Below are 26,118 nucleotides of genomic sequence, written 5' to 3'. Positions count from 1 at the left end.
TTTTGGCGTAAATTGCAATTGATTAGGGATCGTTTCTCAGACTCAAGTTAGAAGTGAGAGTTCAGATAAGTGAGGCCACCACTGCTGCTTTGAACACCTCAGAAGAGGAGAATGCATTTATCAGGAGTGAAAAAGAAGAGCTTGCTAGGAGTCAAAGAAAAGAATAAAAAGTCCAGCACTAGGGCTCCTTCTCCTACCAAATGCAAAGACCGCTCTGATAAGCAGTCCAAGGATCGCTCTAAAGATAAGGGGGCCACCAAGGAGTCGAGCGAGAAGGATCGTGGCAGGGATAAAACTCGAAAGAGGCGCAGCACTTCCAGTGGTAGCAGCAGCACCAGGTTTCGGTCCAGCTCGACTTCCAGCTCGGGCTCCAGCACCAGCACAGGCCCCAGCAGCGGCTCCAGCTCATCTTCAGCATCGAGCCGCTCAGGAAGTTCCAGCTCATCCCGCAGCTCCAGCTCCGGCAGCTCCCCTGGCTCTCCGAGTCCTTCTCGGCGCAGGCAGGACAAGAGGCGGCGTTCCCGCTCCAAATCCAAACCACCCAAAAGAGATGAAAAGGAAAGGAAAAGGCAGAGCCCTTTGCCTAAACCTACCAAAGTGCACATTGGAAGGCTCACAAGGAATGTGACCAAGGATCACATCATGGAGATATTCTCCACCTATGGGAAAATTAAAATGATTGACGTGCCTGTAGAAAGGATGCACCCGCATCTGTCTAAAGGCTACGCATATGTGTAGTTTGAGAATCCAGATGAGGCAGAGAAGGCGCTGAAGCACACGGACATGGACGGAGGACACATCGATGGCCAGGAGATCACTGCCACGGCTGTGCTGGCCCCCTCGACTCGGCCAACCCCCTCCCCCAGCCCCCCGGCGATTCAACCCTCCCAGGAGAATGCTGCCACCGCCTCCCATGTGGCGCAGGTCACCCCCACGGATGAGGAGAAGGTCGCGTTCCCCTCGGCGCAGGTCCCCTGGCCGCCGCAGTCACAGGAGCCGCTCCAGCTTCAACTCCTCCCGATACGCAGGGCCACCGAAGCTCTGCCCTGTGACTTGTATCGCATCCAACTCACTTCTGTCATTTTTTTAGCCGAAGGAGGATCGGTAGGAAAGAAATTCCTCACTCAGGGGCAGGCTTCGAAGGTGAAGGCAGTAATTGCCCTGGCGGCAGAGTTCCGGCTGCAGGAATGTTGTTCGTTTGGGGTCGTGCTTATAAAGATGCCCTCCAGTTTTCTGGCTAGAAATCTTCAACATTTCTAGTTCCTGAGAGTCAGTTTAGTGGCAAAGCCAGCAGGGATGAGCCGGGGGCTCCAGGAGGTGGTACAGCCCCAGACTGGGAGCATGTTTTCCCGTTCCACAGGTGACCTGGGGCCGATCTGGTGGCCTGCTCGTGCCCTAACCTGTTGACCTGCAGGGTCCCACAGGAAAGGGTGTGCTTTTATGCAACTGCCGTTCCTGTGAGCCTGGCCCTGCTCTCCTGCTTGAGTCCTCTTCTGACCTCTAGGGCCAAATACCCAAAATGGTTCTTTCCATGTGTACTCATGTGCGTGCACACACACACACACACACACACACACACACACACACACGTCTCCCTTTCTCTCTGAAACTGGTAAGCTGAGAGCCATCTCTGTCGGGTCATCACAGAAGCCCCCCGTTGTGTTGGTATTCATGGTGGTCGTGCAGGTTACCTTGGCAACGTGTACATTGTTTTTTGGCTTTTATTGTACAGTCAGTACTATATATGTAGGTAGAACTCTAGATGGTGCTACTAATCTGCAAATCAGAATTTCAGCCAGGAAAGAAGATTTACTGGTCCAGGTGGAATAATTCTGAGGGGAAAATTAGAATATCTATACTTAAAAACTATGATAAAAGAATTCAATTGCTCTTTGTGATTGCATTCTTAAAAATACTCAGGTGAAGTAGTATAAAATATTAGTATTTTCAGGACACTAAAAATATTTTGCAAACCATAAGAAAATATGTAGTATCTACAACTTCAGTAGTTCTTTCCCCAGTAATTTGGAAAGTATTTGCTAAGGATAAATTTGTAATGTTTAATTATACGAACAAAATCACATTTATCACATAAATATATTTATAGTTATAAAGATTTTACAATAGCCAGGACATGGAAACAACCTAAATGTCCAATGACAGATGAATGGATAAAGAAGATGTGGTACATATATACAATGAAATATTACTCAGCCATAAAATGGAATGAAATTGGGTCATTTGTAGGGATGTGGATGGATCTAGAGTCTGTCATACAGAGTGAAATAAGCCAGAAAGAGAAAAACAAGTATAGTATATTAACGCATATATGTGGAATCTAGAAAAATGGTACAGATGAACCTATTTGCAGGGCAGGAATAGAGATGTAGACATAGAGAATGGACATGTGGACACAGTGGGGTAAGGGGAGGGTGGCGCGAATTGGGAGATTAGGATTGACATATATACACTACCATGTGTAAAATAGTTACCTAGTGGGAACATGCTATAAAGCACAGGAAGCTCAGCTCGGTGCTCTGTGACAACCTAGGTGGGTGGGATGGGGGGACCAAGGAGGTCCAAGAGGGAGGGGATATAGGTATACATACAGCTGATTCACTTCACTGTACAGCAGAAACTAACACAACATTGTAAAGCAATTATACTCCAACTAAAAAAAAAAAATTTGAGAGTAGGGGTTTTAAATACCAGCAGTATATTTAAAATTTTACACATTTAGCTATGTAAATAATGGGTACTCATTTTCTTCTTATGAAAACTCCATCTGAAAATGGAGTGCACTGAAATGTGTAACTCTTGACAAGTTTTCTTGGAAAAAGTCATTTAGTTGTTATAATAACAATATTCACATATGTTTCAGGTATATTAAATTTCTTATCACATCTAACCTCTTTAGATCGCAGATGCATTCTTTTCTGCATCTTTCATATCTACCTTCACAGCACCTTGCAAGGTGCTCGGCAGTGTAGTAAGTTTTCAGTACATATTGTTGACAGGCTCTTTATTTTGCTTTCATACAGAAATAATTTCCTTTTGAATAGCTTACATATTAATTTTTCAGAAATTTTGCTGTGAAATATAACACAGAAAAGAACACAGGAAACAAAGGTACAGATCAATACATTGTCACAGAGTGAATAGCCATGTAATTACCACCTAGTCAAGAAATAGTACACTGCCAGCATCCCAGAAAACAGTAACCTAGACTTCTAACTCTATACTCTACATCTAATTGTGTTTGAATATTACAGAAATGAAATCATAAGGTATATATTATTTTGTAACTTTTCATTTGTGAGAATTATCTATGTTTCTGCACGCATCTGAAGTTCTTTTACTTAAAATGCTGTGGAATGTTTTATTATGTAAAAATACCACAAGGTATGGTATTTTGTGGTAATACTTTTTTTTCATTGTGTGAAAACTTTGCTGTCTTCACAATCATTAAGACTATTTCCTAAATTATCTTCTAAAACTTTATTATTTTTCCTTTTACATTAAGATCTATGATCCTCCTATAGTAGAATGCCATGAAGGGACCAAGTATCATTATTGTTTTTCATAGAGATATCCAATTCAGTCATTGGGCATATACTTTCATTTAGCAAATTGCCTTTCAGGAACCCAACTCAAAGCATGTTGGGTTTATCAACCACCCTTACCCAGTGTGGGCCCTGGATTCCAATTTTTTATGCTGTTGCCCTGATATTGTCAGATGCCTTACTCAGCTTTAGCATACTTTTCAGAAATAGCAGCTCCAAATGGCAGGCTAACCCAACTTCTTTGAGTTTATCTTCGCCGAGTTCTTGGCCCTGAAATTTTTATCTTGTTATCTCTATGACCTCGTCAACAGAATTTCTAACTATTTATTTTACCCATCTTTCCTACTATAATTATCAGAAGTGTTGGACTGAATTCCTTAGTCCACCATTACAGGAAATGCCAGACCCATGTATTTTTTTTTAAAGTGTTTATTGAATTTGTTTGCTTCTGTTTTATGTTTTGTTTTTTTGGCCCCGAGGCATGTGGGATCTTAGCTCCCCGACCAGGTCTCGAACCCGCACTCCCTGCATTGGAAGGCGAAGTCTTAACTACTGGACCGTCAGGGAAGTCCCAGACCCATGTATTTTAAAAAAAATTTTATTGGAGTATAGTTGATTTACAATGTTGTGTTAGTTTCAGGTGTACAGCAAAGTGAATCAGTTATACATATATCCACTCTTTCTTAGATTATTTTCCCATATAGGTCATTACAGAGTATTGAGTAGAGTTCCCTGTGCTGTACACTAGGTCCTTATTAGTTATTTATTTTATATATAGTAGTATGTACATGTTAGTCTCAATCTCCCAATTTATTCCTCATCCCCCTTCACCCATAGTAACCATAAATTTGGTTTCTACTTCTGTGACTCCATTTCTGTTTTGTAAATAAGTTCATTTGTTCCATTTTTTTTAAGATTCCACATATAAGTGATATCATATGATATTTCTTTCTCTGTCTGATTTACTTCACTCAGTATTACAATCTCTAGGTTCATCCATGTTGCAGCAAACGGCATTATTTTGTTTTTTTATGGCTGAGTAATATTCCATTATATCTATGTACCACATCTTCTTTATCTATTCCTCTGTCAATGGACATTTAGGTTGCTTCCATGTCAGTCCCATATATTTTTAAAAAATTAATCTTGATTTCACTACTCACTATCTGGGTGATCTTTGACAAGTAACAAACTCCTTGAAGTTCAATTTCCTCATTTGTAAAATGGGAGTGGCAAAATTTATCTAATAGAATTGTTGAAAAAATTAATATGAAAGGTATATAGAAGCTTGGAAGATGCAATATAAGACTGATAGTATACCTTCAATGAATGGCAGCTATTATCTTTGTTATATTAGTGATGATAATAATTATTAAGATGATGATGAAAACAGTAAGAGTTCTAAGTACCTCTGTCTACCACATTGCCCTATTCTCCTAATCTAAAAGTGGTATAAAGTTAATCTCACAACATTTATTTTAAGTGAATCAATATAGTCTTCAAGTAATGATTGCTTCCAGTTTTTAGATTTGCTCAAGACATACTTTTAATAATTTATCCTTGATTTTTTTTTTTACCCAGAATTTTGTCAAACTCAGTGGCAAATGATTTTCAATAACAACTTTTCTCTTTGCGAAGACCTAGAGGGGTGGGATAGGGAGGGTGGGAGGGAGGCTCAAGAGGGAGGGGATATGGGGATATATGTATGCATATGGCTGATTCACTTTGTTGTACAACAGAAACTAACACAGTATTGTGAAGCAATTATACTCCAATAAAAAAATAAACTGTGTTATCTCCACTCTTGTATTCCTCTCATCTTATGATTCATCAAAATTTCATAAACATTAGCTATAATGCTGCACACAGTTTCATTTGTAAGTACTCTTAGTACCTAGGAATGTAATTCATCTTACAAAAGACTGAAACCTATTGAACAGCAGCTTGGTCTCTTACAGTCTTTTTATTAATGTTAGACTTCAGTTCACTATGTTACAAGGGTTGGCAAGGAAAGTCAATCTTCTTTCAACTTTCCTTAGTCTGAACAGAGTATATAATGAAGTTACAGTTTTAGCAAAAAAAATTACCAATGCACAAGAAACGGTGTTTTAATCTAGAGGATTTATAGGAAGTGGGCGGGCACTCAAGTATCAGAATATTTGAATTTGATACATATACATCACTTTTTAATTTTTTTTAAAATTTTTGGCCATGCTTCAGGGCATGTGGGATCTTAGCTCCCTGACCAGGGATTGAACCCACGCCTCTTGCATTGGAGGCACGGAGTCTTAACCACTGGACCACCAGGGAAGTCCTACATCACTTATTGACTAACAGACCTATTGACTAGGTTAATAGGTTACCCAGGTTACTTGAGAATATGAAGGTAGCTTCCTAGTGATGGACTCATGCATTCTATAGATAGGGAATACTGTAGCTCCCATTCTAAGTTAACTACATGACATCTTGGTCAAAAAAATACACCATGAGTTTGATAAATATGAAGTAATTCCCTAGATCTGGATCATGATCGACTATTGATAAAACTGAGCTTCTGGTTTTGCTATTTTGAGAAACAGGTTCTGTTAGAAGTATGCTTATTAAGAAACAGTGTCCTGAAAAAGGCCACTGTTACCTCACTAGACGAGCTAAACCAAATATTATTGTAAATGCAAAAGAAAATAGTATAAGAGCCAAATACTATGTAGGAATAAACAAGCAATAAAGAGAAAGGAGAAGAGGTACTTGCTTCCTGTTCCAGACAATGAAACTGTAAGTGCTTATTGAGAACCTGGAATGTATGAAAAATTAGTAAAATACATAAACCCTGCACTTCAGGATCTTATCATCTTCTTGGGGAAACAAGTATGGCACAAATAGAACAATAAATAGTAATTAGTTGTTGTGAGGTATGTGCAATTTTATGACAGAAAATATTAAAATTAATGTGGACCAGAGTTATTGCAGAAGATTTGGTAGAAAGGTTTAAGGTGGCTTTGAAGGATTTTGAAAATTTTGAAAAGAAATGTATTTGGATGCAAATGTCATGATAATGTTTGGGGGGAAATATAAACCCAGGAAGAGGAAGTGCTGTCATGAGATGGATAATTCCAGCTGCTACAGAGCATTTCATTAATTCTTATCCAAGTTTGTTAAGACACTGAGACTTCATAAATGAATTGAAACTGGGACATGCAGCCTATGGGAAATGTATTGGAACACATGTGCATTCTATAATATACTCATTTATGATGTGTTCAACCAGATCATTAATATATAGCATGACATATTGTGATTTTCCATTACAATTGACAGGACTTTTGTGGTTATGGGACCAAGGGGAGAAAAAGTGCATAAGTACTGAAATTTTAGGCTTTGTTCAAGATGGAAGAAAGGCTTATACTGTTTCAGCAGCAACACTGTTTATCCGTGGAAAGTTGAAGAACCACGTCATTCGGTAGTTGCTATTTTTGACATTAGAAGCAAATCAAAAGAAAAAAGAGATGAATATGAAATGATTGATATCTAATATAAATATTTTATATACATCAGCTTCAAATCTTTAAGTCTTGTTTTAAAAAGATAAATTGACAGTAAATGTAATATAACATCTCTATGAGTCACGGATCATATTTCTATTAGCTGTTTCAACAAATATTGGGTTGGCCAAAAGGTTCATTTGGTTTTTTCCATAAGATGGCTCCAGTAGCACTTAGTTGTCTTTAACTTCATTCAAAACAGTTTTGTTAGATTGTATGTGACAGCTGTCATATCAGCGTGCATTTAAAAAAAAGACTTCAAAATTGGTGAATTTTTGTGTAGCCATTTTAATATTGAAGATGGAAGAAAAAAAGCAACATTTTCGGCATATTATGCTTTATTATTTCAAGAAAGGTAAAAACACAACCAAAACACAAAAAAAAGATTTGTGCAGTGTATGGAGAAGGTGCTGTGACTGATCGAATGTGTCAAAAGTGGTTTGTGAAGTTTTGTGCTGGAGATTTCTCGCTGGACAATGCTCCACGGTCAGGTAGACCAGCTGAAGTTGATAGCAATCAAATCGAGACATTAATTGAGAGCAATCAACATTATACCATGTGGGAGATAGCCGACATACTCAAAACATCCAAATCAAGCCTTGAAAACCATTTGTACCAGCTCAGTTATGTTAATCGCTTTGATGTTTGGGTTCCACATAAGTTAAGTGAAAAAAACCTTCTTGACCGTATTTCCTCATGCGATTCTTTACTTAAACGTAATGAAAACGTTTCGTTTTTAAAGCAAATTGTGACGGGTGATGAAAAGTGGATACTGTACAATAATGTGGAATGGAAGAGATCATGGGGCAAGTGAAATTAACCACCACCAACCACACCAAAGACCAGTCTTTATCCAAAGAAGGTGATGTTATGTATATGGTAGGATTGGAAGGGAGTCCTCTATTATGAGCTCCTTCCGGGAAACCAAATGATTAATTCCAGCAAGTACTGCTTCCAATTAGACCAACTGAAAGCAGCACTCTACGAAAAGCATCCAGAATTAGTCAACAGAGAACGCATAATCTTCCATCAGGATATTGCAAGACCACATGTTTCTTGGATGACCAGGCAAAAACAGTTAGAGCTTGGGTGGGAAGTTCTGATTCATCCGCCGTATTCACCAGACATTGCACCTTCAGATTTCCATTTATTTTGGTGCACGTTCAGATTTCCTTTTATTTTGGTCTTTACAAAATTCTCTTAATGGAAAAAATTTCAATTCCCTGGAAGACTGTAAAAGGCACCTGGAACAGTTCTTTGCTCAAAAAGATAAGAAGTTTTAGGAAGATGGAATTATGAAGTTGCCTGAAAAATGGCAGAAGGTAGTGGAACAAAGGGTGAATATGTTGTTCAATAAAGTTCTTGGTGAAAATTTAAAATGTGCCTTTTATTTTTACTTAAAAACTATAGGTAATTTTTGGCCAACCCAATAAATTTCTGAATCTTAGGGAGTTAATTTATTTTGACTTTGTGCGAAGTCCAAAGGTGGTATGCTTGAAGGGCAGGTAGCACTTCTTAGAGTGGTGATTACATCAGTTTTGGAGACTTGAATTTTTTCCTAGGAATTTTTTCACTTGATATAAATTTAAAATTTTATTTGCAATAAAATAGTTACTTTCCAACTTGTTTTATAAGGCCAACATAACCTTGATTACAAAACTTAACAATGACATTAAAAGACAATAAAATTATGTCATTCTTTTTCAGAAGCATGGATGCATGCTTCTGAAAATTCTAAACAAAATAAGATATGAAACCCAGTGACACACAAAATATATCATATTTTATTTGCAATCAAGTTGGGGTTATTCTAGAATTACAAGGTTGGTTTAACATTTAAATATCAATCAATGTAATTCACAATATTGGTCAGATAAAAGTAGAAAAATGATATGATTATCTCAATAAATGCAAAAAAAGCATTTGGTCAAATTCAAAATTCATTTATTATAAAAATTAGCAACTAAAAGTAAAAGAAAACTTCTTTAATCTGATAAAATGATAGCAAACATCCTATTTAATGGTGAAATACTGAAAGCTTTTCCCTGAAATTAGGAACAAGAGAAGGATGCCAGCTATCAACCCTTTCTATTCAACAGTGTACTAGAGTTCTATGATGTAAGGCAATCAATCAACCAAGCAACCAAAAAAAAAGAAAATATAATCGATGAAAAGGAAGTAATAATACTGTTTTTATTTGAAGATGTAGGTGTATGCTAAAAATCTAAAATAATATACAAATAGAGGGCTTCCCTGGTGGTGCAGTGGTTAAGAATCTGCCTGCCAATGCAGGGGACACGGGTTTGAGCCCTGGTCCGGGAAGATCCCACATGCCGCGGAGCAACTGGGCACGTGCGCCACAACTACTGAACCTGCTCTCTAGAGCCTGTGAGCCACAACTACTGAAGCCCACGGGCCTAGAGCCCATGCTCTGCAACAAGAGAAGCCAGAGCAATGAGAAGCCCGCACACTGCAAAGAAGAGCAGCCCCCGCTCGACGCAACTAGAGAAAGCCCACGTGAAGCAAGGAAGACCCAACACATACAAAAATAAATAAATAAAATAAATAAATTAAAATATATATATATACACAAATAGAAAAATAAAATTAATAAATGAATTGTTTTCTCAATACAAGGTCAATAGACAAAAGTCAATTGTATTCTATATGTCAGCAATAAATATAACATGAAATTTAAGGAATAATACCATTTACACCAGGATAGAATAAATCAAATACATGAGACTGAACCTAGGAGAACATGTATAAGACTTCTATTCAGACACTTGTGAAACACTATTGAGAGAAATTAAAGAAAATCTAAATAAATGAAAGAATGTACCAAGTTCACAGATTGGAAGCTTCAATATATTAAGAAGTCAATTCTTCCCCTATTGATCTATAGGTTCAATGCTATATCAACAAAAGTCTAGAGATTTCTTTTTGGAAATTGATCAGTCAATGTTAAAATTTATAAGTAAAGGCAATGGACTAAAAATAGCCAAAATAATTTTGAAAAAGGAAAACAAATATGGGCTTACATACCAGATATCAAGTGTGAACAGAGAAAAACAAGTGTTTTCTACAAGGATTAAGTCATAACCCACTACATTCGCTGACCTACTGCAATCTGAGAAGAAATTAAGAGGATGACAGGATGAGACTGTCTAGATAAACATCTCCAGAAGAATTTTAATAACCCCGGATTCCTGCATCTTCCCATACATAGAAAAGCACTAAAATCACTGACGAGATATCTGTTCTTTGTGATAGCAGTACACTTTTACCAAGATGTATGCTTGATTGCATGTATTTCCTAGCCAAAAATCATATATAAACTGGTTTCTCCCCTACCTCTTTGCAGCAGTTTCCTCAGAGCTAACTGAGTGGCTAGTCCTCAGTAAGACCTTGAATACAACTTAAACTCACAACTCTTATGTTGTGTGTTTTTCTTTAAGTTGACACAAGACATTCTATAACTTCAATAATTAAGGTGGTGTGATATGGCACAGTAATAAAAAAAAATCAAAGAAACAATAAAAAATTCAGAAAGAGACCTGCATTTGATTTATACTTGATTTATAACAGAGGTGACTTTGCAGGGCAGTAGATAAAGAATTGCACATGCATGATTTCAATAAGATGTACAGGGTCAATTAATAGTCATATGGAAAAAAATGCACCTTTACTCCTACTTCATAATATACACACAAATGAATGCAATGTGAATTGGTGACTTAAATGCAGATGGTAACACATTAAAGTTTTTAAAATAAAACATACAAGTATATCTTTATAAAAGGCAAGGAATTCTTCAACAAACTACATATATATACACATAAAATACTAACCTTGAAAGGAAATATTGACAAATTTTAAACTAAAATTAAGAAATTCTGTTTTTTAAAGGTCACCAATAACTAGTTCCACTTCCAGCAATGGTGAAATTTCTTATATCAAGCCCTTCTAGAGTTAATAGTTATAAACTTTGGAAAAAATATAAAAACCATATGAAGGCAGTACAGAGTGACAAAAAACTGATAAAAACTGTCTCAGAGTCAATTAATGAAGGGAAGGGACTGTACTGGGTAAGATTTACATACATATGGTTTCTTGCCAGAGGGCACTGGCCAGTCCAGGTGATGTAGAGGAGCTAAAAAGTTAAGCAGAAAGCCACAGTCTCACTGGCTTTAAGAGTCAGAACACAAAAATTGGGGTTGCAGCATGGCTGAAAAGTGAAATATGTAAAATAATGATCACAATGATCATTCTCACTGGTAATTAGGGAAATGAAAATATAAACTGCAATTAAATAGAATTTCATTATATCAAAATGATGGCAATATTAGTTATGTTAAAATCGGTACTTTGTGGAAAGTCTTTTGTCAGAAACTTCTACATAGTTACAGATGGTTTCAGTTGAGGAGGAAGAAGCCAGAATGACGGAATTGGTCAAACACAAGAGTTAGGATTATCCTGATTTACCACAAAGCTGTTTCTTGGGTGTGCATTTTAATGACTAGTCCAAGACTAGGCTATTACTTTTTTCTAAATAGCCAAGTCAAGGAAGTTTGTCACCCCCTGGATGACTCCTATCTTGAAACCATAGAAATACGACAGTCATTAACACTAACTGGACAAGTTTCATCTTATTTGTTCTCTATATTTCAGCCAGCCCATAAAAACAAACCAACCAACACTGGATGTAGCACATAAACCTGTGAAACACTGATCATCTTAAAATCTACACCAGATGGCCCTTATTTTTATTACCACTATCATCATTGCCATCATCAATCACTACCCTTGTCCCTGACATCACCACCACAATCAGAACATTATGTTCAGGTAAATGGGATTTTATTTGGAGATTAAGTCTATAAAAGCTAACAGGTTGCTACAGAGTATTTTCTAGTTTTTTGTTAATTGGTTGCTTTTTATAATTTAGATTTTTATTTCTGGACCCATGCTATTATTTCTGAGGTCTAGAGGCCCTGTAAAGTCTCTGGGAAAGTTTCAGAAATTTGGAAAAAGAATAATCAAAGTTCAGCAAAATTTTGTTTACTTTTTAAAAATAATCACTCATAAGAATACTACCATTTTTGTTCTCTAATAGTGTAATTAAAACCATATTTTCTAGCTTGAATGTTTTTTAGAAATAATTTAAAAACCTGAATGCCATTATAGATTTTTAGAATAATGTACTTTACAACACAGATCCTAAATTAGCACTTGACAAACTGCAGTGGGCCCACAAAACTTAATAGATTTTCAAGTGAGTTCCTTTCCACCGACTCTTGGCTTTCCTCGAGTTCCAGAAGAAAGTTGGTGGTGGAGGCCATTTGCTTCATTTGATCATTAGTTTCTTTGTTCCTTATTCACAAGCCTCTCCCTAATAATTTAAAGTCCTCTATGAAAAAAAAAAAAAGGTTTATCTTTACAGAATTTGAGGAATTTTGTTTTGGAATTTTTTTTAACACTTTTCACTGTATAACAGAAATCAGGTTAATCCAATTCAAATGGTTGGAAATGAAGTTTTAATAAATTAAAACTACTGTTTGTAATACTTTGCAGTTTAACTGCTAATGCAGTATCAGAATGTGGCTATAGGGAAGTCTAATCTAGGAAATGATACCTGGTATGGGCTGTAGGAGATAAATTACAGTGAGATTGATGTTTTAAAATTGTGGGGCTTCCCTGGTGGCACAGTGGTTGAAAGTCCGCCTGCCGATGCAGGGGACACGGGTTCGTGCCCCGGTCTGGGAGGATCCCACATGCCGCGGAGCGGCTGGGCCCGTGAGCCATGGCCACTGAGCCTGCGCGTCCGGAGCCTGTGCTCCGCAACGGGAGAGGCCACAACAGTGAGAGGCCCGCGTACTGAAAAAAAAAAAAATTGTGAATAATGTAGTTACCATCATTTTTTAACATTATTGTAATTTGATTAAGGTGAATGGTTGATTATACCAGAATAACAATGAGCCCTTCTTTGAAGTAAATTAAATCCAAAAGTGAGTCAGGTATAGTTTAGTTAAGCATATGGAGTTGGTTAAATTCATTGAAGATTAATTTTTAACCTATTCTCTTTGTTAAAAGAGGGGTTCATCCAAGAACTCAAATTCCTACCTTTAAAAAATATTATGGGGCTTCCCTGGTGGCGCAGTGGTTGAGAGTCCGCCTGCCAATGCAGGGGATACGGGTTCGTGCCCGGTCTGGGAAGATCCCACATGCCGCGGAGCGGCTGGGCCCCTGAGCCATGGCCGCTGAGCCTGCGCATCAGGAGCCTGTGCTCCGCAACGGGAGAGGCCACAACAGTGAGAGGCCCGCGTACCATTAAAAAAAAAAAAAAAAAAAAATTATGGCGCAAAATTTTTTTGATAGATGAGAGAGTAAATTGTTTCGTGAATGGACTTTTTTGGATATTTAGAACATGATTTTAACAATTTCAGCTATTACTAAAAAATAATAATCAATTTTTAGAGTCCATACATCCTATTTACTAGAGGAGAAATTGAATAAATCATAAACTCTTGTGATCTTTTAGATATAAAAAATCTCCTTAATTGTTTTTGACAGGAAGAAATTCACAATGAAGGGGAAAAAACAATATCAGTGCTATAGTCAACAGTATGTATTCTTTAGAACTTTCAAGAACATCTAAAAGGGGTCTTCCAAGAAAGGCATTTTATAAACTGTAATATAGTGATTATTTGTATAGAAACCATCTCAGCTACTTTCTGTACTATGTACATAATTTAGGCTACATAGTGTTTGAGTTCCTCAAACTAATATTCATGTCTCAGAAAGACTAAGCTACCAGGCTAAGTTACAACCAGCTAATCCAAAACAAATTTGAGAATTCACTATCACAGTAAATTTTTCTACTCATTAGAAGACACATATGATCAGATATTAATAAGGTTATAAATATTGTTATTATTTATTTTAATTGTATACTCCTTTTAAAGTGTGATTTATCTAGTATAAGAGGATGAGATTAAACAAATGAATTCCAGTATAAAAGCATACATGGAATGTGGGGAGTTTCTTTGAAGACCTTTGACAATGTTGGCTCAGGGAAACATTAATTAACAAGTCATCAAAAGAGATAGAAGGAAGAGTAGGATTAAGAACTGAGAACAGAACAGAGAGGAATAAGACTGGGTGGAGTTGCACAGGTGTGGCATAGGTACTTATTACTCATTGCTTTTTTTTTTTTTTTTTTTTTTTTTGCTATACGCGGGCCTCTCACTGTTGTGGCCTCTCCCGTTGCGGAGCACAGGCTCCGGACGCACAGGCTCGGCGGCCATGACTCATGGGCCCAGCCGCTCCGCGGCATGTGGGATCTTCCCGGACCGGGGCACGAACCCGCGTCCCCGGCATTGGCAGGCGGACTCTCAACCACTGCGCCACCAGGGAAGCCCCTTATTACTCATTTTTAAAGGATCTTCTCTACCTAAAAGTTAATTAGTCCTGGAAGGATAAGAACAAAAATGTTCTCCTGCTCATAGGAAACATCTAATTTGCCAAATATATCCACTGCTTACAAACTCTTCTGTTTTGTAAGTTTTATTTAGGATAATGCAGAGATTGAAGAGATTGAAGAGCTAGTTGAGGCTATTTTGAAACTTGAAATCAGATTTGTGTGTGTGTGTTACGGCTCTTTGTCCAAATGGACTATTTCATGACATCATGTCTTTCAAGATATGAAGAATAACTAATGTCCAAACCTTATAAAAATTAGACTAAGGGTGGCCATATGACCTAACTCTAACCCTAGACCACTCTATCTGTATGATGCCAAGTCACAATATTTTCTGATTATTTTTAATCTAATTGATTGGTTTTGGTGATGAAACTTATCTGTTAAATTATGTTATACAAATAATCCTTGTTTATTGTCAAAACATTAGGAAATATAGTTAAAGAAAAAGTAAACAAAAAGAAAAAAGTCTACCCATAATCTTATAACATGGGAAAGTTGCAATTGACATCATGTTTTCTTACACATTTAATTAAACATATAAATGATGTTATATATGTGTTTATAAATCTATATATGTCCATGTAGATGATGTGGCTATAGTTTGCAAAGATAAAATCAGATCACATGTAATGTTTTGTAACTTTCTTTGGATAAATAAAAAAAGCAAATTAATTTCTCCTCATAAACATGAGTACACAAACCATGCTATTTTGCTTACGGTTGTATCCCTAGCAGCTAACATAGTACTCCCAGGATGATTTGTTAAATGAATGAGCATTAGGGTCTATCCTCTTTGACACATTTGAGGCGTCTATGTTTTAAGCTAATATAAAGACCTGATGCATAAGTTATAGATTGTGTTGTATGAGTTGGCAGAGAGACAGATTTAGAATATTTATCATCTGATTTGAGCCACTTTCCTCCTATCGTAGGTACAACATATCTTCCCAGAGAAGATCTTGGCCACTGTGGATGACAATCCTTATTTTTCTTGGAGTGATGACAATCTTGGCAGTAACTTTGGTCTCATTGTCCATTTTCTGGCAGTTGGTCAGTATTGACACTTCAATTTTCACCCTTACTACTAAATCTCTTTTAACTCTTAGAAATTGACAAGAAACAGCAGGAATATTAAATTTCTTTATGGAAACTTTCTCATCTACTTACTACTTTATTTCAACATAATAACTTTATATTATTTGACACCAAAGTTTATAATATTTTGGAATCAGATGCCTCTTTGATCCAGTCTATAAGTCATATCAACAGTTATGGGAGTATGGGCAAGAATGAAATGCTCAATACTTTGATGCCAATATTCATTGTCAATAAAAGTGCTTATATAGTAGGTTTGTAGTTAAGTTGTACATCTTTTTTTTTTTTTTTTTTTTTTTGCGGTATGCGGGCCTCTCACTGTTGTGGCCTCTCCCGTTGCGGAGCACAGGCTCTGGACGCGCAGGCTCAGCGGCCATGGCTCACGGGTCCAGCCGCTCCGCGGCACGTGGGATCTTCCCGGACCGGGGCACGAACCCGCGTCCCCTGCATCGGCAGGAGGACTCTCAACCACTACGCCACCAGGGAAGCCCAAAGTTGTACATCTTTTAGTAAATATACCTCAAACTTTGGAGATCCCTACTCTTCTTGGCTCATTTCCGATATTGGTTGTTAAGATATAATTGATAAGCAGCAATGGATAATCCACTAATGACTCTTCTAATAGTGGATGGTCAAGAGTGGTTAAATGGCTGAATGCTCATACTAACTTGATCTTATTTTTAATAACCCTATATCCAGAAAAGCATGTTTTTCCAGCTTATTTTTACCTTTCAGAAAAGTAAACCCTTAAATCTGTGTAACCATTTAATGTTTTTAAAGAAATTTGATATCCATTATTCTGATTGATCCTCATACTAATCCTTTGAGCCTGGGAGGGCAGGTTTTACTATCATCCTTATTCTCATATGCAAGAAACTGAGGCTCAGTAAAGTCAAGTGACTTCCTAGATATCACAGGCTTTTCAGTGGCATAGCTGAGCACAAATCCACATCTTAATACTTTAAGTATATTATTCTATTGACTTTATCATGATTTTTCTGTTTTACTCCTCTGAAATATATCATCCTATACAATAATGCAGTGTGGATACATTTTGCTTGATTCAATGAAAATTCCAGTTCTCTTCCAAACTAACCTCTTCTCCTTTGCTTCTCCCCAACCATCTTAGTTTCAAATTTAAAAACTTATCCTTCAGAAGCATAGTGGTTGTTCAGTCTCTTGCTTGCCATGTCTACCCACGAACTCTCTGTAGTCTGAATCTTTCTATCCTCTTCTTGGCTCTACTCATTAAAAAATAACTTTATTGGGGCTTCCCTGGTGGCGCAGTGGTTGAGAGTCCACCTGCCGATGCAGGGGACACCGGTTCGTGCCCCAGTCTGGGAAGATCCCACATGCCGCGGAGCGGCCAGGCCCGTGAGCCATGGCCACTGAGCCTGCACGTCCGGAGCCTGTGCTCCACAACGCGAGAGGCCACAACAGTGAGAGCCCCACGTACCGCAAAATAAATAAATAAATAAATAAAATAAAATAACTTTATTCACAAAATTTCCTTATATATAGTGCTCTTGAGTTTTCCAAATCAAACCCTCGTAAAGAAGCCCTGTCAGCATGTTAGTGAGGACCAGTAGCTTAATTAGCTATCCTTCCAAAATATAGTTTGCATTTAACATTGTTTCTTCTTCTGGGGAAACAGTGATTTAGTGGAAAGGAGTGATGCAAAAGGGAGAACTGCAGGCATCCTGGCTTGAGCAGGAAGTGTGTGGATGAGAATTTACTCTTGAATTTCTCTATATGATCAACTATCTACAATTTCAGATATAAGGCTGGACGAGCTTATATTTCCTGAAGTTAAATTAGTTGAACTGGGCTTCTTGAAGTAAAAATAGACACTCAAACTCTGTTGTAAATGTTGTTTGAAGTCATTTTGGAAGATGGGTTTACTCTAGGATTCTGGCTTAGGAGCTAACACAATCTTTGTTAATACTGACAGTAACTAGAGTTGGATGAAAGCTAGGGGAATCTCTCATTCAAGTGGTAGTAAATTAATTTCCCTGTCTGAGTATATCCATTGAATATTAATTTTGAGATAAAGATATGGAGGGACTTGAGGTCACTTCCTATTTTAAAATTTTCTAAGTATTTCTTTATTTCACAGGAAAGACTTACTATTACCAAGGTGATTTTCATATTTCTGGAGTCATATACAATGATAATTGTGAAAAAGCAGGTTCACAAGTCAGCACAGATCTGAGAAAATATATTGAGACTAAGGTAAGTCAGAGATTTATCTTACTAATTTTACTATAAATTTGATTGAAACATGTGGTGGCTTTGTTTTTTTCTCTTGACAGATGTCTGATGCATTTCAAAATTCTGGTGTATACAGAGTATATCAACTCTCAAGTCATCAAACTTCTGTAAGTACAAATTCATTCAAGATCTTATGGAACAAAAAAATAATTAAAAAGAAAGATCTTATGGAATGAGAAGTAGGTAATATGTCATATCAGCTCCAGTTTTAAATAACAACAACAGCAAGAAACAGAAAGAGAGATAGAGGGAGCAAAAGAGAAGGAAGGAAGGGAGGAAAGAAGGGAAGAAGGAAGGAAGGAAGGGAGGAAGGAAAGAAGGGAGGAAGGGAGGGAGGGAGGGAAGGGATAAAGAGCTCCCCATAAATTAAAGTATCACTGTATTTAACAAATTTTTATTCAGTGTAGGAAGTGTTCTGTACATATCTTTAATCTCTGTACTTGAAGGAGAATTGTAAGGTTTTTGGTGGCAGTCAGTCCTAACTGATTTCTATGATAAAAGATAACTGTAACTATGCAAAACACGGAGTCTGATCTGATTGTTTTGCTACCTATATACTAGCCACCTCTTCTTCCATCCATACCCATCTGGCCATACCTTTCCTAAAATAATCCTCTTTTGGTCTCTTTAATAATTACCATCACTGTAATGCCTGTGAACAAAAGTGAATCTTTTGAGATAACATTTGTCTAAATATGTATTGTAAGTGTGCTTGATAGTGGTAGTGGTGAGGGCTGCAGGGAGACAGGTATCACAGGGCATAGGGGATGAGTGATAAAAGAAGAGACAGCTGTAATTTGGTAACTGCCAATATCTATTCTGGGGAAGTCTGAACTCTCCAAACAAAACAAAACAAAAAATCCAGCTAGCCAACCAACCAACCAACCAATCTACTTACCTACAGACAATATCTTTTGAATGCTTCCTGGCCCTGCATTTAAGTTCTCATTTATCTCTTTCTCTAAAATTAAGTTATTAGAAAATATCTGTACAAGAACACTTTTGTTTTTACTGTATTATTATAAAATCTCAAGTCAATTATTTGTTGGTCAGTACTCAGTTTCTCAAATGTGTTTGAAATATTCTGATTTCTAGTTTGTGGTTCATATCCTCTTTCATGAACAATACCTCTTAACCAGTTAAATTTTTAGGGACCATTGCACTTTATTTATACTGGGACAATATCTGTGTATTTTTTTTAATATGTATGTGAAGGCAATATAATAAATTAAAATGTGGCAAATCCAATGTGTCCATGAAACATCTAAAAAATCAAGAAACAACACACTAGAACATTTCTGTTGCTTCTAGTTCTTATCCCAATGGTTCAAGTGTACAGTTACAGTTGACATTCAAGTTTCCTCCAGCAAAAGAATAGCATGAGGACTAAAATTAAGGCTATCTTACATCTGATGTTGAAGGACAACATGGCATCTTGGAATGCAGTTCCCACTTCCATCAAACTTATAGGTATTTCACTTATTTTCAACTACTTAACTATCTAGACTATTGAAAAAAGTACTGGAAAAAAAAATGAAACAAGAGTTTCAGGAATTTGCTTAGGAAAAACTAGTCTTCCCAACTGTGGCACTCCTACCATTGAGGTGGTAGTGGAGAAGGCAGTGCTATAGAATCTGTCTGCACAGTGACAGAAATAAGTGTTAAGCTACAGGTATGCTTGTGAGTTTGGAAGGGTTGGCTGTAATGGATGGAAAGGGGGTGAAAAATAATAATTGAAGCATTATTCCTCCCTACTTCTACTTTTGTCAGGAACTCATTATAGGAAACAGACAGGGTTTTCTTGATCATTAAGCGTGAAGACTGCAGAAGTCAGTGTGAAGTGCAGGACGGGGGTTCTCATTGTTTCTTGTGGAAGAATGGAAGTAATACTATTAAAGATAAAATCTGTCTGATATAATTCCCTAGAAAACAAGGGAAGAAAATGATAGGATTTTGCCCCAGTACAGAAAGTAAAGTTTGTAAACATTCAAAGGTCCTACGAAGTTCTTCAAACGTTAACTTGGATTGTTAAAAGGTCTATTAGGTGATAAGCTTGTGTTTCCAGAGCCCAGTTTTGTGCTTCTTCCAGACACAGTTGATCCAGAAGGTCTGATGGCTGCCAGCTGCCAGTTACAGCTCTTTTGCCTCAGAACATAGTCCGTCACCAATGGGCCACTCATGAGAAGTGAGTTTGAGGTAGAGGTTCTGAAAGGAGTGATATGATTCCTTTGTGGGTAGTCATTGGGAAAGAAGGCTGTACAAGTTACTGCCCCTCTGTATCTCAGGGATTCAGAGTCAGCACTTTCTGATGTGTCTTTTTTTAGTTCTCTCTTCTCTTTCTCTCTAAAGCCTATTCCCAATAGAAAAGAGACTTGAATTTAAGTTAAATTCTCAAAATTTCGTAATTCAGTCTTAGTAATGAGATGACTTCTAAAGAGCAGGACAGGTCTAATGAAATGTAATTTGAATTGGGTTTTTTTCTTTAAAATATAGATAACTACATTTCAGAGTAATGAGAATTATCATAGGGGAAAAAAATCCAAAGATTATGCCCAGTGCCATTTTTAGTAAGAGTGTCAGCTTCTTACTTCACTAAATATTTTACTTCAACCATCATAAAACTGAGAGCTTTGCTTTTTTATTTCCTTTTCCCTTTTCCTATACTACCTGGTAGAGATGCGGAGAGATGGCCAAAATATAACAAGTAGAAGTGAGAGGGGTAGATAGACAATACATGAACTAGTCTGAATAGTTAAATGTTGGGAGTAATTGGGTTAGGAAATTTAGTCCTCGGGCTGAAGAGAATTGCTTGGTGATATTTTATCAACCTTATGTTTTTATTTTAATTTCAGAAATCAGCAAGGCTAATGCTGAAATGCTTACCAATAACTGTAAGTTTAGAAACTTTATTATAAATTTAACACATTCACAAATAGTTCCCCATCATTTTGCTAAAAAGGATCTAGAAGTACTTAATGTTGGAAATCTATAGTAGTTTTTCAAAATTATTGGATATACCACATATCTGGCATTTCTTTTTGAAAAACACTGACCATTTATAATGGGTTGTCCAAAAGGGTGAAATGAGAACTGTTTCCAAACAGTTCCATATTCCATGAAGAATATCATGTCTGAATTAGTTTTTAAAAAAAAGTGAAGGAAGAAAGAACAACTTAGGATAATAAGAAAATGCAAAACTAGGCTATATCAAATATATTTATTATAAGGTAAATAATAGTTCTGTACCTTTTAAGCAAATTCTCTTTAGAGTATCATGAGGCCTGCAGTGTGATGCATACATGTATTCATTCGTTCAGTGGATATTTATGGAGTATCTGTTGTCTACATGGGGCTTTACAGACAGCATTGCATATGCTATGCAAGATACAGACCTTAATGAAGCAAAGTCTCCACCTTCAAGAATTATGCAATCTACTTGGGGAGACTAGAGTTATAACAGATAGATACAACAAAAATCAGTAGTTGAAAAATGCTTGAAACTGGAAAAGAGGAAAAGTAAAAGTCACCCAAACAAGGATGGAATGGGCTATCATGATAAGGGTACATTTCAGGAAAGAAACAACATTGATTAGGAGATGCTGGACAATCATTGAAGGGTTTCAAATAATGTTTTAAAATATATTTCTTAAAAAATATAATGAAAAATACATGCTCTTATATAAATAAATCCTTTCTTCAGGTTGTGGGGGACGACTGACCAATAGTATCACAGCAGGCAACCGAATTGTGAATGGGGAAAATGCCCTGATGGGGGCCTGGCCATGGCAGGCAAGCATGCAGTGGAAAGGCCAACACCACTGTTGTGTTCCTCTGATCAGCAGTAGGTGGCTCCTATCTGCAGCTCACTGCTTTGCTAAGTAAGTTTGAAAGTCTGACTAAATGCAGGATTCTGGTTGCAGGCCTATTTGGGAGGTCTGTGGGGTTAACCTAAATGTGTGAGGTTCTGCCAAGACCATATGAAATTTACAACCACTTACATAATTGAAGGGCAGCAAAGACATTTAAATTGGGCAACTAAGGGAAAAGTGAATGGAAGCAATTAACATTTTCCAAATAGGGGCTTTGGCCTGATGTTAAGTACTTTACTTACATCATTTTATTTAATCATAACAATAATTCCATATGAAAGGTATACTTTAACCTATTTAAAGATGAGGAAACTAGGGTTTAGAAATGGTGATGTAACTTGACCAAGATCACACAGCTCTTAAATAAAAGAAACTGAGTGTGAACTTGGGTATGTCTGACTCCAGTTACAGAGTGCTTATTTGTCTTGCCCTCTGGGGGTTTACAATCTAGTTGAAGAAATTTAAACGTGATATATTAAAGGTATAAGGCAGCACAGTGTAGTAAGTGTCACATGTACAACACAGATAGCACGTGCTATGGAAACTTGGTGAAGAAAGAGAACACAATCTAGCTGAGGTATTCAGTTGTAAGATTTTATCTAGACTCTAAAGATATAAGCTTTGATTGATTGGGGTAGGTAGATCAGAAAAAAATAATACGCATTTTGAGTTGGAAAAATAGCCTTCTTCAAATGTGTTGAGATGGAGCAACACAAGTTGTATTCTATGGACAGCAAACAGAAAGAACTATTTGAAGTAGAGAAGATTTGTAAAAGGAAACATTAGAAAATATGCTTAGAAAATGTAGTTTTATTCATTGGGGACACCTCTAAATGACAAGATGCTTACTTACTGGAGAAACACAGCTAATGAATGTGTGGAGTCACTGAAGATTTCAGAAGGAGAGAAGGACTGAAGAGGGTCACAGTTACATGAAGGTCTTGAAACCTTAAAAAAAAAAAAGGCACCTGACATTTTGAGGAAGTGACAATAGTTAAATAGGATCTTAGGGCCTAAACTGAGAAAGAATCTCAGGGGAACTGGAGAAACTGGTCAGAAAAATCTAAATTAGAAGCCAAGATGCATTGACTTGGTAAACATAATGGGGTGATTGGGTGAGAACAAATTGCAATTGTTTATGTATGCAGACGGATGCCCAGAGCCTGCCACAGGCTCCTGGAGCCCAGGGTATATGGCAGTATGAGTGATTCTGGACTCCATCCACTGAGACTGCTTATATGATTCCTACCCAACTCAAATGCATAGAAACCAGATGGGGCTGAATTAGCAGGAGACATCAGTGACTCTAGTTAGGAGGATTTGAAGAAGGCTGACAGCTGTAATAGTCCTTAGCACTATTTTTATGTGTCTGTAGCATTTATGACATCCCCACATCAAAGACATTTTAAAAATAAGAATTTAAGTGCTTTATAGTGTTGTTTGGGAAACTCACACCTTAAAGTGATAAGATAATCACTGTGAATACCGTTTTGGCCCCCAAACTGAGTGTATTTTAATTAAATTGTGTCCTCCAGGAAAAATAATTCAGAAGATTGGACTGTCAACTTTGTAACTATAGTAAATAAACCATATATGACACAGAAAGTCCAAAACATTCTTTTTCATGAAAATTATAGCAGAGCTGGGGTTCATGATGATATTGCCCTTGTGCAGCTTGCTGAAGAAGTCTCTTTTACAAAGTACATTCATAGGATTTGTTTTTCTGAAGCCAAAATGAAGCTCTCAGAAAATGACAGGTTGTAGTTACAGAATGGGGAACACTTTATATAAATGGTAAGTTTTTCTGTAAATATGTAATAGCTTCATAAGAATAATTATTTAATCAATCAATCATTCTTTCACACAATTAACCAGTCCATAAATATACTGAAAAGAAAACCAAATGATGGGACCAAAGGCATGGTGTTGTCTTCAATTTCTGAAATATCTCTGGGAATAAGAATTGGAAAATTTGGAATTTATGTGTGAGGCAGCCAGCTCTAATAAACATTAGAAAGAAAGCAATCTAGCCTGGGACTGGTCTGGCTCTTGGTGACCAAGAGAATCTGCTTTATTCCATAGATGTTCTTTGTCTCAAAAAACAAGGTTAAGATCTCCATGATATGCAGAATTTATTGCCCTTAGGTTCTCTTCCAGTGATACTTCAGCAGGCTTTTTTGAAGATTACTGATAACATAGTTTGCAATGCTCCACATGCATTGTCTGGCTTGGCAACTGATACAATGCTGTGTGCTGGATTTATGTCAGGAGAAGCTGATGCCTGTCAAATACTTCTAGATACATTATCAAATCATTTTTTCCCAAGTACTAATTCAATGGAAGTTTTTATCACCATAATTTTTTTTGTCTTAATGATTTTCACAGAGTACCTTCTTATTTCAATCCACATAACAAACATTTATTAATCTCATTAATGTACCAGAACCCAGCTCATAAGCTGGAGATGCAGTGGTGAACACAATCCCTGTTCTCATGGAGTTTTCAGTCTAGGAATCCATAGTTACAAGGTAATAAAATAAATTTGGCCCTATTTTCTGGGCAACCTGCAGAACTAGAATGCTTGCCTCTCTCTTATCAGGAGATGCAGCAGGAGGCTTTACAGGTGCACATGTCATGCATTCCTCAGAGGCTTCATCATGGAGCCTCTGAGTCACTTTCTCCAGAGTTAAGTTTGGACTCATTAAAAAGTCAGCTTCTAGTCTTCCCAACCCACTCCAGTCCAGCTGTAGGTAATATACTCTGGTTTGTAGTTGCCCTGGGTTTTGAAGAAATTCAAGAGTCCCACAGTTCTAAGCCCAAAGAGGGTGGATTGTCTCACTGCCTAGGGGCTGTTGACAACTCCAGAGGAGAGATAGAAAGAAATGTTTCAGGACAAGAAACATTTTTTTTTCTCTTTTTATTCTAGAATGATTCTGGTAGACCACTAGCTTATCCCAACTCTAGGAATATCTGGCACCTTGTTGGAATAGTAAGCTGGGGTGAAGGATGTGGGAAAAAGAATAAACCAGGTGTCTATACTTGAGTGACTGCTTATCATGGATGGATTACCTCCAAGACTGCACTCTGAAAGAGAAGTAACTTCGAAATGGAACAAAAAGACAACTATAGGGTATTCTTATCCATTGCTTCAAAATCTTTTTCTTTTGATTGCTGGTATACCAATCATTTTCTTATATACAAATGCATAAAGGTCTTGATTAATGTTTTATTTTATCTAAAACACTATCCATTTATTTATCTATTTAACTAATATAGTAAACAGAAAGAAAAGAAAAAGGCCAAAATATTTTTATTCATAGCTTAGTTCTGATTTATCTTACCTTTATATTTGGAATAGACCTTAATTTATTTTTCAGAATTTAAAAAAATACAGATTTTGTTAGTATGAGAACATGAATGCTGGATCTACCAAATATATTATTTTTAATTCTATAAATCATAAATTTATAGATTTATAATTCTATAAATTATAAATTCATTTTGTTAAACTGGAATATGTAAGGCAAATAATGTACATTCACACTTTGTTTATATTTGAGATAGTTTGTGTATCTTGTAAACTCATATAATCTTGGAATGGAGAAGGGGTAACATAGGTTCAGTTAGACCAAGTCTCTTAATTTACAGAGTGAGGAACACTAAGAAAAACAATTATTTGCTTGAAGTCATTCTTCAGCCTCTCTGATAAGTTGTAACCCTCACATGAATTTTCCCTCATAGAATTTAAATCCAAAATTAGTCAGGAATTTAAAAATGATTTTTAAGTTGCAATTATTTATATAATATTTTCTTCATGTCCTTCTTTTGTCATCTGTTTGCATTTTCTTGCAGCAAAAATAATGTGAGGCCCTCAAGGGGAGAGGACGGTGTGGCATCTATTGCAGTAGCTCTCCTGATAGTGCATGTGAAATTGTATGGAGGGCTGATTTTGTAATCTCTGTAAATAATTCACCTTTTAACTCTCCTAAAAATAAAACAAGTACCTTAAAATTTTAAAAACTGCTAAAACAAACTAAAAATTATCTTCCTTCAATTGTTTGTGACATTACTTTTATCTTCTCTTTATTATAAATTGTTGACTCAGAGCAGAAGCAAGAAGAACTGCAAACCTGCAGCCTGTGGATCAAAAACCACATTCACAGAAAGATAGACAAGACAAAAAGCCAGAGTGCTATGTACTAGATGAATGAACAAAATAAAACCCCAGAAAAACAACTAAATGAAGTGGAGATAGGCAAACTTCCAGAAAAGAATTCAGAATAATGATAGTGAAGATG

The 26,118-nt window shown here is 36.7% G+C and overlaps 1 protein-coding gene and 1 pseudogene across 1 annotated transcript; both read left to right on the top strand.

The window, feature by feature from the left end:
* Window positions 1-1,090, top strand: LOC115865690 (RNA-binding protein with serine-rich domain 1-like; annotated as a pseudogene).
* Window positions 1,091-1,296: 206 nt separating this feature from the next.
* TMPRSS11B (transmembrane serine protease 11B) lies at window positions 1,297-24,908 on the top strand. Its single transcript, XM_030880718.2, is given in 15 exon segments — window positions 1,297-1,360; window positions 6,879-7,020; window positions 15,518-15,603; window positions 15,606-15,635; window positions 17,797-17,912; window positions 17,993-18,024; window positions 18,026-18,058; window positions 19,263-19,325; window positions 19,327-19,421; window positions 20,804-20,842; window positions 21,652-21,829; window positions 23,356-23,573; window positions 23,576-23,614; window positions 23,966-24,106; window positions 24,745-24,908. Coding segments are annotated over 15 exon segments (1,440 nt in total).
* Window positions 24,909-26,118: the final 1,210 nt, after the last annotated feature.

Source organism: Globicephala melas, chromosome 5 (genome assembly GCF_963455315.2).
Source record: "Globicephala melas chromosome 5, mGloMel1.2, whole genome shotgun sequence".
In the NCBI taxonomy this organism is placed as follows: Eukaryota; Metazoa; Chordata; class Mammalia; order Artiodactyla; family Delphinidae; genus Globicephala; species Globicephala melas.
The sequence above is the reverse complement of the archived record's forward strand: the minus strand, read 5'-3'. Positions and strand labels throughout refer to the sequence as shown.